At 45.7% G+C, this 19,078-nt stretch overlaps 1 protein-coding gene across 14 annotated transcripts in view; it reads right to left on the bottom strand.

Moving 5' to 3' along the window:
• Positions 1–19,078, bottom strand: part of FBRSL1 (fibrosin like 1) — a 509,379-nt gene that overhangs the window by 284,218 nt on the left and 206,083 nt on the right. For 12 of the 14 annotated variants that reach the window (XM_032705870.1, XM_032705864.1, XM_032705872.1 and 9 more), the window contains one exon: positions 1,856–1,957. The exons of the other annotated variants lie outside the window; for them this stretch is intronic. In XM_032705870.1, coding sequence (XP_032561761.1) covers positions 1,856–1,957 — 102 coding nt within the window. The remainder of the gene's footprint in view (positions 1–1,855; positions 1,958–19,078) is intronic. 14 annotated transcript variants of the gene reach the window in all.

Raw genomic sequence — 19,078 nt, 5'->3', positions numbered from 1 at the left:
ATAATGAACGAAGAGCATTCTGTGATTCATGAACCTTACTTTTCAAACTGTTTAATTACTAATTTGAAAAATCCTCATTTGCAATGGGTCACCAGGTCACGAGAGCAGCTTCAGTGAAGCCCTGAAGTGCGCCCCGGCCTCCAGGCACTGCCCAACTGTCCCCGTTGACTAAAAAAGAACAGAGTGCCTATATTCCCCCCTGAACTGCACTGGCTGCTGAACAGGCTTTGAAGATTTTGCAGGAATTAGGCCCTCAGAGTCAATTCCTACAGGCTCAGCCTGCAACTTGGGGGGGGGGCAAAGGGAAAGGAGGAGAAAAAAACCTGGGAGTGTGTCGGCTCAACAAGGGAAGTCTCCAAGACCACTTAACGCTTTGACCTGTGCTAATCGCCACGTGGGAACGTGTCATTCCTTCCCTGTGGCCCCACTGGGTCACAGCACAGCCACGCTGCCAGGAGCCCCTGCTCACACCCCCACCGGGAGCGGCCCCGGGGAGGGAAGGAGAGAATCACACCACTGTATGCAGATATAAAATTACGATCATTAGGGACTGACAGGCTGGCCAGAGACACCCCACAGGCAGGGGGGGTTTGTCCCCGGCCCCCCCCAGGCTGCCGTGCCCCCGCTGCGGCGCGTGGGTTCCCCGTCCTGGAAGCAGATCACAGGACATGTTATTTTTCTCTTCCTCCCACCGCGTCGGCTGTTTACAGCGCCCCATTCACACTCCAAACATGTAGAGAGAATTTTCCCCCATCACATTTCCCTGTCAGAGCTGTCAAGCTGAATCCCGCTTTAATCTGCCAAAAGCACTTTTCTGCTGACATTTTTAATAAATACTTTCAGCTTTTAAACACATTTGTGGGAGCCATTTTTTCCCCTTTTTCTCCCTTTTCCTCCCGTAGAATGGGCTCTGAAAGCCTTAATAGCAAATACATTACACTTATCAAAGGCTCTCCCCCTCTCCCCTTTGCATCCTGAAGCGGAGGTAGTGTTTTCAATTTTAAAGCTAAATTAACTGTCCAATTGAATTTAGCTGGTGTGAGCCGTTTTCTGTGACAGGTTTTAGTTATGAAGCATATTTTACATTAATAGAACTCAACATGAAAACCACTCGCTCTGGGATTTCTGTGGCTTGCCATTGAAATGGCAAATTTAATATTTCAGACATGCTCGTGCCAGCGTTTGATTATTGTTCTTCATTTAAATCTCTCCTAACGGGAAAGGTCCTAATTAGTAAAAAATCATGTTTTAATGAAGGCGAAATGCTAATTGCTAACACAAAAAGCCTTCATATAAAATTATCCCAGCACTGCCATTGATTTCTTGGTGACTCAAAAGCCCATTTGTGTGTTTACACACTAGGGCACCGTTTGCTTTTGTTTTATCATAACATTTCACTCAACGTACCATCGAATTTCCTGAGAGAAAGACAGCTTTCCCCCAAAAAACCTCTCATATCTCAGAGGCAGGAAGCATAAAATTAGATGAACTGACTTTGCACCCAAACTATGTGATTACGTGCAGCAGCTAAACCCAAAGATACTGCAAAAAGCCTTTTAACACAACTTCTTTAGGAAAACAAAACAAAACATCAAGCCACTCTTCCCCGAGGAATAACAATTCCATTTTGTTTTCCCATCTCTGATCTTTCGCTTATCATATTATTTGCACCATGATTATAGTGTTTGCAAGGCAGCTCAACCACTTATGCCGTAACACTCAATCATGACATAAAAAAAAGTTATTACACAGTGACCTCTGGATGCCAACATTTGTTCAGCAAGATTTATGAAAAGCCATGTCAGCAGCGGGAATTGCTGCAATGAAGCGATGCTTTCTCCTGAATGGTACTTACATCACTGAGACGGTCCCTTGAGCTGCTCCGCTGAGAGCTTGTGGCCTCCCTGATGCTGTCTTCCTCGCTATTTCTGCCACTTCTGCTTGTAGGGACCTTCATCTAGAGGGAGAAGAAGGAGGGGGAAAAAGGAGATTTTCAAGCACTGCTCTGCCACCTGTTCCCGAGGTTGCCGACAGCAGTTCAGTCAAAGTTTCACTCCTACGCCCACGGCACAGAGGAGAGGATGCCTGTGAATGCATGGAGCTTCTCTGCAGTTGTGCTTGACCACGTGTGTCCATATTCCTTTCCACTAACACGTGAGGGAAGTGGTGCTTTTGGCACTCCTGGAGGCAGGCAAGGCTGTGCCAAAGTCCTTGGGCTGAGGTGAGAGGGGAGCAGACGGACAAACCCCATCCCTCTGCTCCCAGCACACCGTGGCTGTGACACTGGGGTTCCACTGGTGCCTCTTGGTGCTGGGCCACTGCTGACCCCACAGCCAGGTCACTGCTGACCCCACAGCCAGGTCACTGCTCCCCAGCCCACAGATGTGCCCTGGGGCCACCCCAGGGACTGCACCGAGAGGTTGGGACTGGCACAGCGGCCAGCGAGAGACACTGGCCTGAAACAACTTGCCTGAGATACCACAAGGAATTTGAACTAATGCAGGATTAACTCTTACAGCCAAGGCTTGTTCTCTAACTGCTACATCATCCTACTTCCTTCACCTGAAGTTGAGCTCGTTTTTGGATTTAAGTGAGAGAGGCAATGTTTGAAATCACAGCATTCCTCCCGCTTACATCTGCAAAGAGTGTTACAGGGGGAGGAGAGGGGTAGGATAGATGTCATTCACAGCTTCATTCCTGGGCTCATTTACTAACAAATTATTCTGCTAATTCCCTTGTGAAATATTGGGTGGAAAGAAGTGTTTAATTTATTAATAGGTTCTATTCATATCAGTTTGGTTCCATTTAAATTACACTATTTAAAATGTCGGCTTGTACAAATTGGTATGTTTAATGGTAATAAAATCCCTTTGTTTCTTTCTGTCCCGTTTCCTGGCAGTGTCAGTGGCCAGCAGGGCTTGCTCATGGTGCTGATATAAACCCCCCCAGCCCTGCCCCTGTGGCACAAGGCACCAGGCTGGCTGGGCACACTGCCACAACGCGGGCACTGCAGCCTGAGCCCCGGGAGCACACTGATCCCTGCACTGCCATGGATGTTCGACAGCACTGCCAGCCAAGTGCCCCACAGCCTCTTCATATTTGAATACAATGTTCAGGGCACTATATGGAGAATGAACTTCACTCATGCAGAGTACCAAGCCCTGTATAGGCTTGGGCAGCAGAAGACAGGGAAAGTATTGTGCTCATGTCCAAGCAACAGTAACTTGCTGATGGAAGTCCTTACTCTGCATGCCTTTCTGCCACTTTACACCTCACCAATTCACTTTCCTCCGCAGGATAAGACTTTTAGACTCAGATACATCAAAGCCCTAGAAGTAAACATTTGCTCATGGTCACCCCATCACACGACCACCCCTCCCAGCACAGTGCCCTGTCTCGCTCACCGTAAGCCACCTTTCCAATACGCTGCCCAGCTGCAAACTTTTATCAAGACCAGTATTTCATCTTTGCTCCTACATCAAAACGTTCCAAGAGCACAGCAATGAGAGCTGAACCCTCCTGCGAGCTGCTGGAAGTGTTTCCAGCCAGCAGGGAGTTTGCATTTGCAACCACCAGCACCACACATTTCTCTGCAGGAAATAACCCACTCGAAATGCATCGTGTTCAGTCCGTGCTGTCTGTTTCCTTAATAAATAGGTCAACAACATCAAACACAGAAATCTAACTAGGCTACATCAATATTGGCCATTATCCATCACATTTTTAATTCCACATATAATTAAGAAAATTTGGTGAGATTTTTTTTTCCCTAAGTATAAAATTATTGTCATTCACTTACTTTATTCTTTTTTAGGTCTTTATTAACCAATTATTACTTCAGCTATCCCATTATCTCGCCTAGGATTGACGCCAAGCCAATAAGACAAGTGGTAATATCCCCTTAATTACAGCCTTTCAAAAACACTGGCATACCAGCTTTCTTCTGTCATCTGGGTCTTCCTACACTTCATCAAAACCCAACTCCACTGGTTCCCAGCTATCAGCCAGCTCTTCTGAAACCCTTGGCTGTAAAGGATCTGACCTGCCAATCTCAATGCTTCCAGACAGCAGGTGCTTAGTTTCTGCCTCAAACAGGAACCACTTAACCATTACAGAACAGAGTTACAATTTCCCTAATACAGTGCAGAAATCCTGTTGAATTCTGCGGCTTTCTGATTTCTGATCCATAACCTTAACCCTCCCACCTAGGAACACATCAAAGCCTGTCAAGATTATTACATTTCTGACCTAAACAACTCCTAGATGGTTGCAAATTAAAGGAAAAATAAATTACACCAAATGCTTTCACCTTCCCGAGCGCAAATGGTCACCAGAATTAATTCAAAAGGACTAAACTGCCAGCTGTTTAAAGTTAGCAAAGACTCACCCAACCTGTTACCAGACTCGACCCTTTTGCTGTTTTTCTTGAGTTACAGTCAGCTCCAAACACCACCTGTTTCTTTTCTCCAAATTTCATTAAAGGAAAACTACACCTACACCCACTGTAACAAATTGAGACAATTTGACCTGACAAGGTCTTGCACGGGCAAGCAAATTAGAAGCATCACTGCTGCCATTAACCTTTCCAAGTAAATATCAATTATTAAACTTGCTGCACTACCTCTGTCCCCAGTTTGCTGCTGTGAATTAAGAGGGTCATCAGCCTTTTTGACAGATCTTGTTCATTTACACCTGCTGCCTGCCAGCAGGGGAGCCCGCACACCCGCGGCCCCAGCGCTCAGCCAAGCTGCCTTAATTCATCAGTAATTACCCTAATGAGCCGCATGCAGGACCCAACGAAGAGGACAAGTTGTTCTGCTAAATGGATGCATTGGTTTCAGGGGCACTCTCAGCAGACCTGGGTATGAGCGAACTGGACAAAAGCTTCTTTCCCAAAGCTGCCACTGACTCTGCTGCTTGATTTCTAGTGATTTTCTCTGGGTGTTCTTGCTTGAGTTCCAGAAATTCCTCCTAACCACGTTCCCTGATTGAGTTTTACTACAAAAACTAGTATTCCTCTCCCTTGGAAAGGGTCATCACTGTTTCAGAGACTGCAGTGGCTCTGTGGGCCAGGGGAGAGGTGGGTTCCCAGCCCTGCTCCCAGCCCAGGGATGTCACAGCTGCCTCAGCACAACCAACTCCCCAAGTTCATACACAAAACATAATCCTCTCCTAGCACACACTTACAGAGACAGAGACACAGGCATTACTGCAACACCCACCCCCAGGGTTAAACACCTCAGGCAGAGGAGCCAAATATCCTATGGAAACACAGGCTTGGGAAGGGCAGGGCCACCTGGGAGAAGCTGCCTTCCCAACTCAGACAGTGTCTTAAAATACTCCCAATGCTCAAAGTTCAGCAAAGAGGGGCTTGGAAATGTGCTCCTTAGACTTGTCTCCTGAGGGCTGGGGGTGGGAGGGGATCTGTTTGTAAATCCAGGCTGACTTCTGAGTCACCTCAGGAAAGCTAAGGTGGAACAAAATAAAAAAGGCACAAGGAGACAATTACGGGTAATTTATCTCTTCCAAAGGCCAAATCCTGTCCTCATCCAAACACTAAGGCAACAAGACATTAATGTCCATATATATGCATTGAAACATTGAATAGGTGCTGAAGTTTTACTCAAGCAGAGTCTGTTTCATCACTGAAGTGAAGGGAATTCTCCAAGAGCATTAATTAAACCCAAAGCTGCTTAAAAACCAGACCAACACAGTCTCCCACAAGATAAATAACACCCCTGACCCACCACACACTGCAGAAGAAAGCTGGCAGCAGGCAATCCTGGCTCTCTGCAACAGCTACAATCCAGCTTTTACCAGGAATGACAGATCTTTGTCTGAGAAAGTGGAAGAGAGTTTCCAGCTCCGTGGGAGCGGGCCAGCAATGCAGACAGGTCTGGCTCGGTGGGGAAGGACTAGGGGCAAGGCACAGAGGGTTTGTAAGGCCAGGATCAATCTGAATGCTGCAGGTGCTCATGGACAGTCCCAAGCCACGTTCAGAGCCAAGAATTATGAACCTTGCGCTGTTGGACATCATGTAGCATGATTAAATATCATAACTCATCCTGGTAATAACTCCAGCTCTCATTAAAGTCCAGTTCTGCTATCCTGGAATGCTGCTGCCTTTCCATCTCTCCCATCCAACTTCCCCCTCCCTATTTTGCCCGTGGAACAGGGGCGGAGGGAATATGTGAATGGGCAGAACGGGTCTTGCTTCCCCCTAAAAGGGCTTTTTCATTACCTCTACGCTGGCTCTCAGCCCCTGCTTTTTAATCATAATAGATCAGCCTGCTCTCCATTCACTTAAGCTCTTCCCGTGTCAGAGGAAGGCACGTTTTTATTTGCCGCACCTATTTTCCCATCACGGGCACGCCGCCCCTGCTCATTATTAATAAATACACTTCGATTTATCACAAGCTCCATTTGAGTGCCACGGGGAGCCCGGGGCAAGAGGAGACAAATTCTTTTCTTAAGTTGTTCTGAAAGGTGCTGGGCTCCCCGACCCTCACCCCCATTAACCCAGCACAGCTCGCGTGCTCCTACTGGGAGCTCCACGCCTTGCGCGGCGGCAAACTCGGACTGATCTTGTGCCATCTCAATATATTTGTTCATTATCTTGCGCACACACAGAAGCATTTGGAAATGTACTCGGGGCACAGGCCAAATTGAATCATCTGCCTTCATTTTCCACACGATCTGAAGCTACAGCTGCTACAACAGGCTGTGGGATTTTTATTTTCCTTCCTTAACAGGGTTGGTGGTTTTTTTTTTTTCCCCTTGCTCTTAAAGTCGCAGCGGTCTCATTTTAAACCCCTTGCTGTTGGGCTTGGGTTTGTGTCTGTTTTATACAAAGTGGGTCTTGCATACCCACAGGGTGGGAAAAGAAATTCCCAGCAACCTCCCTCTGTGCTGTTCTGAAGGAAAGACAGAAAGCAGCAGCCTCAGGGAGAGACATAATTGAAATATTCATCTCTGAGATGCCTGTTCTGGTAGCTCAGATGGGTCTATTAATCCACAAATCCTCTCACCTCTGCCAGTGGACAGGCACCAGCAGGAATGGCACCCACCTGCTTTGTGCTACACTTTGGAGCCAGGAATGGTTCCATGAAAAGAAAGCAGCCCTTCCAGATCAGATGGGGCACAGAGCTCCACGCAGCACTGAGCCAAGCTGTCCCCTCTCAGGAACACGTTAACTTCTGAGAAAGAACTGTAATTCCTTTTCAAAGCTTTTGAAGATCAATTTTCATTTGTCTTGAGAGAAAGGACAGGCTGAACAGAACCTCTGGATTCAGGATTTTACTGACTTCACGGCAAATCTATTTTGGCAGAAGCCACTTGGAGATAAGTGGGCACAGCTGAGAGGCATCCAAGTCTCAGAGTTTAGGTCCAAGCTTTCAGATCACCAGCGACAGGGATGAATCAACCTTATCATGCTCATCTATCTAAACTAATGCTGCTGAACACCACTTTACATCTCATCAGCATGTAATGACTTTATCATCTGCTCTGCCAAAGGACCCTTTTCCAACTGTTTTCTACAGGGTCAACCTAAGGAAGAAAAATTTTCTGCGGGTAACATTTCCTTCCAACACAGACCACGATTTCACATGGCTACAGGAGTTGTTAAGGGCAACCATTCCAAAAACTTATCAAAGCTAATTGTACGGCCTGTCTCCTTCCCAGCAAACAAGAAAATTATGCTTCAACAGTATTTTGTGAAGACTTTTTTTTGCTAACATATGCTTGCATTTTATTATCAACTCCCAAATAAGCTCATGTTTCTCTGATAGACTATCAGTGGTAGCAACTTTCTACAGCACGAGCCAGTGAACTGCCTTAATAAATACAAATGGACAATTTAATTAAAATATATTGGAGACTTGGAAAAAGTACTATTTGTGGACGAAACAGTCTTAAGGGATTGCATTCAAGACTAGTTCAGTGTACTTTAAGCAGGCAACAATAAGTGGCAGTCAAACATACTGCACAGAGCTCTACCCCAATGATTAAAGACCACGCCGAAATTATAAACGTCTGTTTTCCAGAAGGGGGGAAAAAAAGTCACCCAGTTGCCTCTGGTTTTAATGCTTGAAGCAAAACAAACCATTTGGCTTTAAAAATGTACTTCTTTAAACCTGAAAAGACCCATGTATCAAAACAAGGTGGAATCAGCTAAACACATTACTTCTGATTTGTTTCCTTGAAAATCCAGCCTTAATGCATTCTAACAAAATTTATCTATCCCAAGCATACCTCATAATGAGATCAACTGGGAAAAATATCAGGCTTGTTTGTATATTTTATACTTGCTCTAACTTGGCAGTTTGGAGATTATGTATTCCCCAGGTCCCTCCTTAAATCGTTTCACACGCTGCAATTTGATTTTCTTTGCTTGCCCTTTTCCACAATTTTTTTTGATACATTTTATTGAGCTCAGGCTCAGAGGGAAACGTTTCCATTGAATTAAGGGTGCAATCATTTTTTTCCCCCTCTAAATAAGGACATACGGCGTAGAAAGCAATGCTATGGTCCAAGTATTTTATGATTGAAGTAGGACTCATTTTAAAAAATGACAGTAGCATCAGGTTGGATTAGAGTAGTTTTTCTAATTGGGTGGTGCTGTTGTGGAGGCTGTGATGGGCTATCTTGGCCATAACTCATTTTAAATATGACGTGTCCGTTTTTACTCACTGTGATGAAGAAGAAAACAGCAGCAGTGTTATGATACTGAGGGAAAACTACTTTTTTTTAGCATTCACTCAGAAAGTTCCATGATGTTTCCAAGGTTGCTGTTTATACATTTACCTGTTATGCAGACTTCTGGTGTCCAACCCTGACTTACCAGTTTCCTCTGCCTAAGTTACTTCAGTATGCCAGTCGAGCAGTCTGTAACACAGTGGTTAATTTTGACCTCTCCCTGGGATGCAGAGAGCTTGAATTAATAGTAGCAGAGGATTTCTGTGCTCAGACTGTCCTAGTCAGATGCTACAGCAAGGCAAGTACAACAACTCACTGTAATAAAAAGTATCACCAGTGAAGAACCAAAATATTTAAAAAATATTTAAAAATATTTGATAGTTTCTCAGCTACTGGAGCAACACTGACTATTCACTAACAATCTAACTTTGCATCTTAAAGCTTGCAACTAAACTGAGGGTCACCTCCCATTTCTGAGACCAAACGAACCCCAAACTCCTTTGGTACGGGCAGCTACCTTTGCAGTTTTTGGAAGGACTGCTGCGTGCTGCTGTGATTAGCCAGGGCAACATCCTGCACTGAGCTCAGCTTCAGCTCACCAAGAGACACTTCTGCAGGTCTGGTGCCGTTTCTAACCAGGGAGTTTGATCTCACAGAGTTTGATCTCACAGATGTTGAGAGGCGCAGTCGAAAGGGCCGGCCAGTGCCCTCGGGGCCTGGGGAAGCCTCTCCCCCCAGTGCCCAGCACTGAGGGGCTGTAAGGACCAGCAGGGCTGGCTTTTCTGCAGCCCTGGAACCGCTGCAATGATTTTTCACAGCTCCTGGGCTGGCAGGTGGCCCCGGCTGAGGAGCAGAGCCGGCACCGCTCCCCGCACGGCCCGCGCTCCCGGGATCAGGAGCCTCGCTGAGACATGAGAGCTAATGCTTATTTTGGAAAAAAGCTGGTGCTTAAGCAGGCAAAACTGCTCGATTTTACAGCTGCCATCAGGCCTGCATAGCAAACTGCACTCTGCATGCCCCCAGCCGCACTTGGCAGATGGCAGCAGACAGCTGGGGAAATCTGGGTTTGACATACGTCAGTGATAAACTGTGTCAGCGCAGCCCTGCCTGGGCTGCAGCGAGAACGTGTGTGCAGGAGTGGGACTGGGACTGCTGAAGGGGAAAGAGCATTCCCAGCCAATTTAACTAAAACCTGCCTTCCACAACAGGGTAGGCAGACGGCACCTCCGAGCCCTTGGGGCTGGCTGGAGAGGCAGGCAAGGTAACAGAGGGGGAAGGTACTGGGCTCGCGTGGCAAGGTTTTGGTAGCAGGGTGGCTTCTGTGAGAAGCTGCCAGAAGCTCCCCCTGTGTCCAATGGAGCCAATGCCAGCTGGCTCCCAGATGGATCTGCTGCCGGCCAAAGCCGAGCCCATCAATGATGGTGGCAGCACCTCTGGAATAACTTGGTTAAGAAAGGGAAAAAGTTGCTGCTCAGCAACAATTGCAGCTGGAGAGGGGTGAGAGAGAATATGTGAGAGAAACAGCCCTGCAGACATCAAGGTCGGTGAAGGAGGAGGAGAAGGAGGAGGTGCTCCAGGTGCTGGAGCAGAGGTTCCTTGCAGCCTGTGGTGAAGACCATGGTGAGGTGACAGGTATCAAGGAGTAGCATCCAATGAGTACTCCATGAGAGAGCTGAAAGCCTCTGAGCCTCTTACAAAATAAGATCTGTGACTTCAAGTTTCACATAAAGATGACTGGAACCTGTGGTTCTCATTTATAAAATGTCATCCAATATGCATCAAATGGGAAGTTGGTTTGGCACGTTTTTTGGCAATGGGAAAAAAATGGATACACTGAATATCAGCTCAGAACAGATCATCAGAATGAGCTCAGAACAGACACATCAAGTGTCACCAACACCAGTGCAGGGGACCATAGTGAAGGGATCCCTGCAAGGGAAGCAGGATGGAGGTATGATTGACTGAGCAACCCCTCAGCAAGGAGAGAGCTGCTTTCAGCTGGAGCCAATGGACTAAATTAGGCTGAGCTTACACAATGCTTTTAAACACCATGTAGGAGGCAATCAGAACTGACAGCTTTAACACTGCTGCCATCTACGCATACAGATACCATCTATTAAAGGCTAATATCAACAGCTGTGATGTTCAAAGCAAAAGCAGATTTAATATACATATTAAATTGTCCAAAGCTGCAGGAGATGTTTCAAAATATATTAGGAAATTCAGCCAAGAAGAATATCTCTGTATATCACAGTATTTCTCTTCTGGTAACACTACTCACCAAAATCAAGGGGTTTGATTTGAATACAAAAGGTGATGATGACCTTCAAAAATGATTTTAGTAAAAGAAGATCCCAAAAAGCAAGGTAAACACATTACTAATTATGTCAGACGGGCAAAACATTCAGTGCAGTTCTGCTTCAACCTTGAGAAGAAAACAGACTCAGTCTTCTGATAGCTAAAGGAAGATATCAGACAACATTTGCTAGAAACAAAGTCCAGAGTGCTGCACAAATGATAGGATGGGAGATCATGTCACACAGATGTTTCAACCAATGTTGGAACAGCCAGTGAGAAAACAGAAAAAAGACAAGTATTGGAGACATATTTCAAAGGAGCCACTAGAGCTGGCTGGGCAGCTACAGGCACATTGCTGTGACACCAGGCCTGAGCAGGAGAAGGAAAAAACCCAGAACTGGATTAAAGTGACTGAATTGAACTATGTCAGCAAGGTTTTCTGGAAAACTAATCTTTCTGAATACTCTTGGTTTCATTTCTTTGGTAAGTCTGGTTGAAAAGGAAACTGGATAAATATGACAGATTTAGGATTCTTCATGCACTCAATACTGCAAGACATTCTGATAAAAATTAGCGCTATATAAATATCAATAAAGTGTGTTTTAAGTGGGGAACATATCAGCTGAGTTCTCAAAAAGTAGTGTCAATAAATAACCATTAATGTTTGCTACAGAAGGTTATGAGGATTTAAAGAAGGTTTGCAGTTATTCAATAGTCCCATCAATATCTGAAAGAAATATTATCAAAGCCACTGCAGATAAAATTCATATATGCCAATAACACCTATTTAGAATAAATAAGGAAGAGGAGGGGAAGGCAGTTTTAGGCAGCAACTTGGATTCTTTGGAAAACACACCCCAATAGGAAAAACATATCCCAAAGCAGAGCTGTGACTATGAGGGATGAAGGTGGGCACCAGCAGCTCCTGCAGGAGAGAGACAGTTGTCCTGAATTGCTCCAAATCCTTCTTATGGGGACCACAGAGATCAACCAAACCACCACCAGAAGAAGCAAAATTGGCAGCAGTTCTCCAGGTGTGATGCACTGCAGGTCCCTCCTCACCTAGAGCTGAGCACAAGAGCTGTCCCCTTGCTGCTGACCAACAGGGAAGGAAATTCTGGAATGGCAGCCTTCAAACCCTGGGGGGTCCTTGCCCGTGGTTAAAGGCAGAGACAAAAGCACCCACATTCTTGCTCAACAATTCACTGAACCCCTCCAAGAGTCCCATGTGAAAAAGCTGTGCTTAGTACAGCCAGGCTTCAAACTCATTACTAGGACTGTGAGGCACCACAATAACACAATTAAAACACCACCAGATGTGTGTCATATAATACATGTTAAAAAAAGAAAAGACATACTGTGTGCAGATACAACAACAATTTGCTGTTCAAATTAATTCAGGAATCAGTACCATCCCTATAAACCCAATATATAAAACATATGCTACTGTAGGCATGCATAAATGGCATGCAATTTTTTCCAGATAAAACCACACGTGCAACTAATAAAGTAAAGTGAAAAAAGAAAAGAAACCAAGTAAATAAATAAATACAAAGGCTGCCCAGGGAATAATGGATTTTGCAGAAACTGCTGTCAAAGATCACAGTGCTGAGCAGAGCCCCAGCCCTGAGCTGGTCCCCTACCCCCAGCAGCACAGTCCCACCCTGGCCTTGGGCCACTGCAGCAGGGAACTCACATGGAGCGGGAATGGACACCAAACAGAGACCCAGGCAGGTTTTTTGCCCAGCACTGGGTGAGGTTAAGCTGCAGTGGCACAGTTCAAACCCCAGAGGCCCCAGCCTGACATCGCGTGTGCTCAGCGTCCCACAAACCAGCCCCCAGTCACGTCCCTCCCTATCTGAGACCCCGTAAAACTGGGAGGCTCCAGTGTCACAGCAGCTGAGGGAAGTGCTGACATTAAAGGCACGAGAACCAGCACTTTAGTGCAGAGGGAACTGATGGCTGGTGGGCACGAGCTGTGGTGTGATGTGGGTTTAGCAAAGCAGAGACAACCCCCGTGCACATCACCATGAGTGGTTTTATTCCAGCTTCTACCTTGTTCTAGTCAGACCCACAATTTGCTTTTAGTACTAATTCAAACTCTACAAAGCCACTCCTTGAACTCTGTCCAGACTTCCTGGGATCTGTCCTTTCCCTGGCAGAGGTCTTCACCCCTCAGCCAGCTGTGTCTCGTCTCTCATGGGCAATGGAGAGCTTCAGTTCAGTCCCAACAAGAGCCAGGGCCATTTTCCCCAGGCTCCCTGCACCAGCAGATGAACCAAGCCACTCTGGCAAAAGTTAGAGCAAACCTCACACCTTTGCAGGTCTGGAAAGCAGGTCCCTGGCTCTGCACTTGAAGCAGAGGCAAGCTGACACATCAGTGCTGTCTGGTCGTGATCACCCATTGTGATCAGTCAAGACATTAGTGTTGTCAAGGAAACTTCCAGTAAGCCCATGAGCCCCTACACCACCAGGGCAAGTTTCTGGTTTGAGAAAAGCATTATAACTACCAGAGCAAGCACAGCCAGCTCCACAAAGAAACACAGAAGCAATTTCCTCTAAATGCCCAGGGGACATCCTGTTTGCTGTTTGACATCCTGAAGAAAACAAAAATCCAAGAATAATTAGAGCTGAAGCAACTAAGGTGAAACCCTTTGGTAATTTTCAGCCCTGAGTAACTATAAAGGGGTGGCAATTATTTTAGTTAATGATCACTGAACTTTGAGATTAATGTTCACAGCTGAGGAAGGGGAAGCAGCTCTTCAGGAGGAAGCACTGCTGTCAGGCTGAGCCCAGAGCTCCTTGAAAGAGCTGATGATACTTGCTACCATCAAGGGACACAGGGCACTACCCAAGCATTTAAGGAGCTAAAGCAAGCACAGAAAGCTCAGTGCAGATGGACTGGAATCCTGCCCTATCTTCTTCCTACAGATTCCAGTGGTTTAGGGTGGAGGAAAATCCTTGTTGTTGGCCCAGACTGTACTCTCATGATGTGCAGCACAAGAGTGGCCTGGCAGTAAACTATATATTCCCTAAAACTGTGGGGTTTAAAGTTTCTCACTCACAAAAGGACTGTCTGAAACCCTCTGGCTTTGATTCAGCTCAAAGGGCAAACTGCAGAGGTAACCACCAGGCAGGAACTGAAGGTTATCCAGCTGGTCTGAACTGCTCCCAGTGAGGAGAAGCATCCTCTCCTCACCGATTCTGGAGAGAAAAACGTCACTGGAACCTTCCAGAAAGGAGTCAGGCTGTGCTGGGGGATGAGCTGAGTCCAGAGAAGGGGAAACCCGCTCACAGCAAGCCCAGAGAAACGTGACCCCATTGCACCTGCACCGCTGCACAGAGGGCACAAAGGCTTGTCAAGCCCCAAAATAAACAAGTCCACTAATTCAACTAAAAGCCTGTTTTGAAGTTGATTTAGACCACTGCAAATGCTTGTCAAGTTTTAAGCCAAACCTTCTTTTGTTCAGGTTAAATAAGTTATCAATCAGTCTAACTTGAACTGGAACAAGCAGCTTCTGAAGCAAAATTAAAGTAACAGCCCGGTTAATTGAGCCTGCTGCAGTCCTTCCCAGAAGGATAGTCTTAGCTTCAGGAAATACTCATCTTCCTTGTCACATTTGGTGCTGAGAGGTATTTTTAACAGTAATAAGCATCTGCTCTCTCTACTTGTTCAGTGGGAAAGTCTAGAATTATATACACAGCACCTTAGAGGACACAGTAATAGCAAGACGCATTTATTAATGATCCTACTAATATTTCCTGAGAGCATCTCCAAATACTCTGCAAATGCCCATCAAATTTAAACAGCAAGGATGCACAGTGGGTACTTTTATCATCCCTTCTTGGAAGGAGTGAAAAGACCAGGTGGCTTTGGGAACATCAAGCAGTGGACCTGGAATAAGACTAGGACTACGACTATGAAGAAAACCGGATGGCTCAAAGCACTGCAGCTTTTAATAGCAAGCATCCTGCATTTGAACACAGATCATTCTCCACAGGTGACACGTAAACAAATATTTCTTAGAATGAAAGTATAAATGTTAACCGAGTAGAGCTTGCTGAGAAGGCAAAACAAAGGAACTGCTGCTTTTTTGGATGCTGCAAGGAAACCCTGAACCTCCACAGGAAATATTTTAGTTAAAAAGAGACACAGCATGAAAAAAATGAAGCCATCAGGTAAGGCAGGTTTTGTGGCACAGGGGTGAGGGAGAAAACCTTTGTGGGGAGATTCAGGACTGCTCTTGATTCTCGGGTCAGTGAGGTTTTACTGTGGGGAGAGGGACCTGTGTGTGAGTGCTGCCCAAAGGCAGGAGGCTTTGAAGGGCCTTGGAGACAGATTTGGGAAAGGACCAAGGTCTGTCATGCCACGGGATCTTTACAAGCAGCAGTGGGCCCCAGACCTGCTGTAACCAGGGAGAACAAACTGAAAGCTCAATCCAAAATTCAGCAGAAAGACTTCTCCGAACTGTAGATTTTCCTGTAAGAGCGGGCGTGGGGGAAGGAACAAAGCCCAAAATAACAAAATTCACCAAGGCAGAACTACGGGTAGAGCTAAATAACCAAGTAATTATCCACATCTTTAACGCTCCTTTGTTGCTGCCTGCAGATGAGCAGCAAGAGAACAATAGAAGTAGCAAGTGGGAATGGCCAAAGCCTCTAAAATATTGATACAAAAATTGAACATGTCTCCTGGAGATGTGAAACTGGTCTCACATGGAGCTTTTGTGCTAATAGCCATCTCAGTCGACATGCAAAGTCTTTATAACAGCACATGTCTAGATACCATTGCAGTATAAATATCCTTACTCAAAACACTTCACCTTACTGCTACTCACCCTGTACCTGGCAGCTTCCTATTTAAAACACTATTTCTGCTAAAGGAAACCATTAACAGAGGGCTAAAGGAAACAATCTTATTCGCTGAACCAACACTGTTGTCTCAGCAAAACAAAGCAATTAACATCTGAGTTCACAGGAAAATATATTAGCACAACAGATGCATGTGCATGTATTTTGGCCCTTTGGTAAAATGCACTGTTTTGGGGCCAGATGTTTCTGCTCCTGCCAAAGAAGAATCCAGCTGCATCAAGCTGTGAATATTTCTTCTGATCTGTCAAAATCTGCTATGAACTAGAAGAGAAAAAAACAGAACTGAAGTTTGAAATAGAAGCCTGTTTTCCACTGGGGATTTTACCACCATCTGTATTTTAAAAGCTTTAGTACGACTTGACAGAGTCAGAAAAAGTTTGCAGCACAATAGGTAAAGCACATTGAAATACCATTCAAGAAAGGTTTCTGGTAGAGTTGAAACATATGGTAAAAGACTAGTTTTGTGCATTTTTCCCCTTAAAAATCAATTTATACTTATTAGTTGGATTTACAACATGTTTAAATTGTATGGCCTTTTTTGTAATGTGCTGCCATTATGAGCTGAACTCTCATTATTGAGATGATAGAGCAATATTGAATTACTGGGCAAACAAGGTCCTTTTTCAAAAACACCACAGCGATTGCTTTTCTCACGGTTTCTAAAACCAGGTGTTGTTTTTTCTTTCATTAATAGAATTACTATGCATTTGCACTGATGCAAGAGTAAAATCATATCCTTTTCCTGAAACCATAAAAAAGGAGCCAAAATGGAAACAGAAGAGCTAAGCAGAAAACATGAAAGCACCTCGTAACACCGCTGAGTTCACAAACTGCGCCACGTTTGTCAACGCTTGGTGCTGTCCTTCCCAAAAATCCTCCACCCAGCAGGAGCGGCACGCTCCCACCTCCCATGGAAAAGCCTGGAACTCATCTCACAGACACCTCTGTTGTTTTATTCCTGCCCCAGGGAGAGCACAGCAGCAGGAGCAGGTTCAAACAGCGACTCGAGTGAGTGGCTGCACCATCATCTTCTGGCGAGTCCTGGAGCCGAGATTTTCTGAAGCGCCTCCCATAACTTGACTCCTGAAGGTGCTGAGATTCCAATCTCTCATGTTCTATCCTCAACGTTTCAGCCTTAAAAAAAAAAAACCAACAAAAGAGCTCCTAACCCAGACAAACGCACGCGGTACAGCGCAAATGAAGCAGAACACAGCTGGGTTTATCTGCGCTCAGCTCGGTTTCCAGCCTGTTCTGCTCAGCCATCGCCTGCTCTCCATGCTGCACTCAGGCAGCTGTGCTGCCTTCCAGGTGTGCCCCTGACAGGGTTATCTGTCTCTCCAAGAATTATGCCGGCAGTGAAAAATCACAGCGGAATTGTTTGGAAAGAAGCAAAGCCTCGGACGGACAATTGGGGTTTCACAGAAGCTGAAGGAGAGGATTTGCAGGTTCAAATTATTAATCAACACCCTGCCAGGCGGGGGCCAAGAGCAATCTGCCGGCGCTGAGTTTTCCCGGACTTAAAGACTGTAAAATCTGGATTTTAGATCGACTCAGGGAAGAGAGGGGGTTCTGCACCTACAGCCCTCTCCTTCTGCAACATCCAGGCAGAATGGAGACCTGGCTTTTAGGGGCAAGTGTGAACTTATCAGTGGTGGGGCAAGTTCTTTCAGGAAATTAGGGATTAGGAGCTTTCTGAGCCAGTGGACACGCTGCACATGCCAAGGTTACTTCCCTGTTGTTCAAGTCATGTTCCAGCTGTAACAAGACAGTATAAACTGCACATGGGGCCTGTCTTTTGTTAGCAAGAGACATGAAAAAAAGGCCAGAAAAAGGGGTGCTCTTTGAGAATCCGGCCTATTGCTGCAACAACATCAGCTCTCCCCTGTGCCAACCGTGATGACACAGGCTGCTGGGGGAAGGAAGAATTTAACTGTAATAAGCAGCTAGCATAGTGTTAATCACAGGGAAGCACACAGTGGGGGCCTCTGGTCACATCAGGCTTAGCTTCAGCATCCTTTTGCTTGACCTTTCAAAACTCTGCAGGGCCAAACTTATGAGAAAAAGAGGGGGGGAAAAGGAGACTAAAACAAAGAGGAAAAAAGGGAAATTCTTCATAAACAGTTTTAAAGAAAACGTTAACTGATGCTCTTTTGCAAACAAAAATGTAAAGCAGGTAGAGGGGCACCATTTGCTGCCTATTTCTACAAACCCCTTCACAATCTCCTGGGAACTGTCCCTGACACTAGTGAGGGAACACTGAGCACTGAGGCAGGAGAAGCACTAGCATGGGTTTGACACGTGCCCCAGCCACGGTAAAATGAATGGTTCCCATGAAAACTGGGAGCTTGAGGCCAAAATCAAACCAGAAAGAACAGGACACACTCCCACAGACCTGGATTGAAACCAGTGATTTACTTTTCCTTTCTTTTTACCCCAAGTGTCTCTCAGAGAGCCTGTCCAGGGGAGCGTCCCACCACTGCTCCTGTTGCACCATTTTATAATACTACTTGTTTCCTCTTGCCAGCTACTCATCAAGGATTACCACCAGCACAGCCCTCTGTTCTTTCAGATCTAGTCAGAAGGCAAATTAGTTGCAGCCTGATGGGGGAGTGCTAAATTTTTCATTACAATCTTTCTCCGGAGGTTTGGTGTTTAATAATTTGTACTGTATAAAATTTCACATATGGGAAAACACGGCACCACACAGCCTCTCCAGATGCCTTTTTTTTTTTTTTTCCTGCTGCTAATCATGTGAGCCCCCCAGCTAAAGGAGTGGATTTAGGGCATAATTAAAGCTTTATAGTTTAATAGTAATATGGGTAAAGCTCAATTTTGTTTTTGAGAAGAACACGCCACATTTGTAAATTCCCATTTCACCCAGGATCAATTTTCACACAGGCTTTGTACCCAGGCTGCTTTGTTGCTGATATACCATGGAACATAAACCATGTAAGCAGCTCGTGGTGCTCTGAGAGATGCACACACCCCTGCTAGGCCACTGCAGAGGCTCTTTAATTCCTTGTGATCAACCCACGAGCAGTGGTGGCTGAGCAGGGCATGTCTGTGAGGAGCCCTGACATCATCTGCTCTGCTTCTCATCACATCATTTGGCAGGGGAGTCTCTCAGATTGGTCACAGGAACTTCAAACCTCTGGAAGTTTTAAGCTGCAGCCCCAAGCAGGCCTGAAGTGATTTAACTTTGCTGCTGCTC

This window comes from Chiroxiphia lanceolata, chromosome 18, assembly GCF_009829145.1.
Source record: "Chiroxiphia lanceolata isolate bChiLan1 chromosome 18, bChiLan1.pri, whole genome shotgun sequence".
Classification (NCBI taxonomy): domain Eukaryota; kingdom Metazoa; phylum Chordata; class Aves; order Passeriformes; family Pipridae; genus Chiroxiphia; species Chiroxiphia lanceolata.
This window is presented reverse-complemented; position numbering and strand designations above follow the sequence as displayed.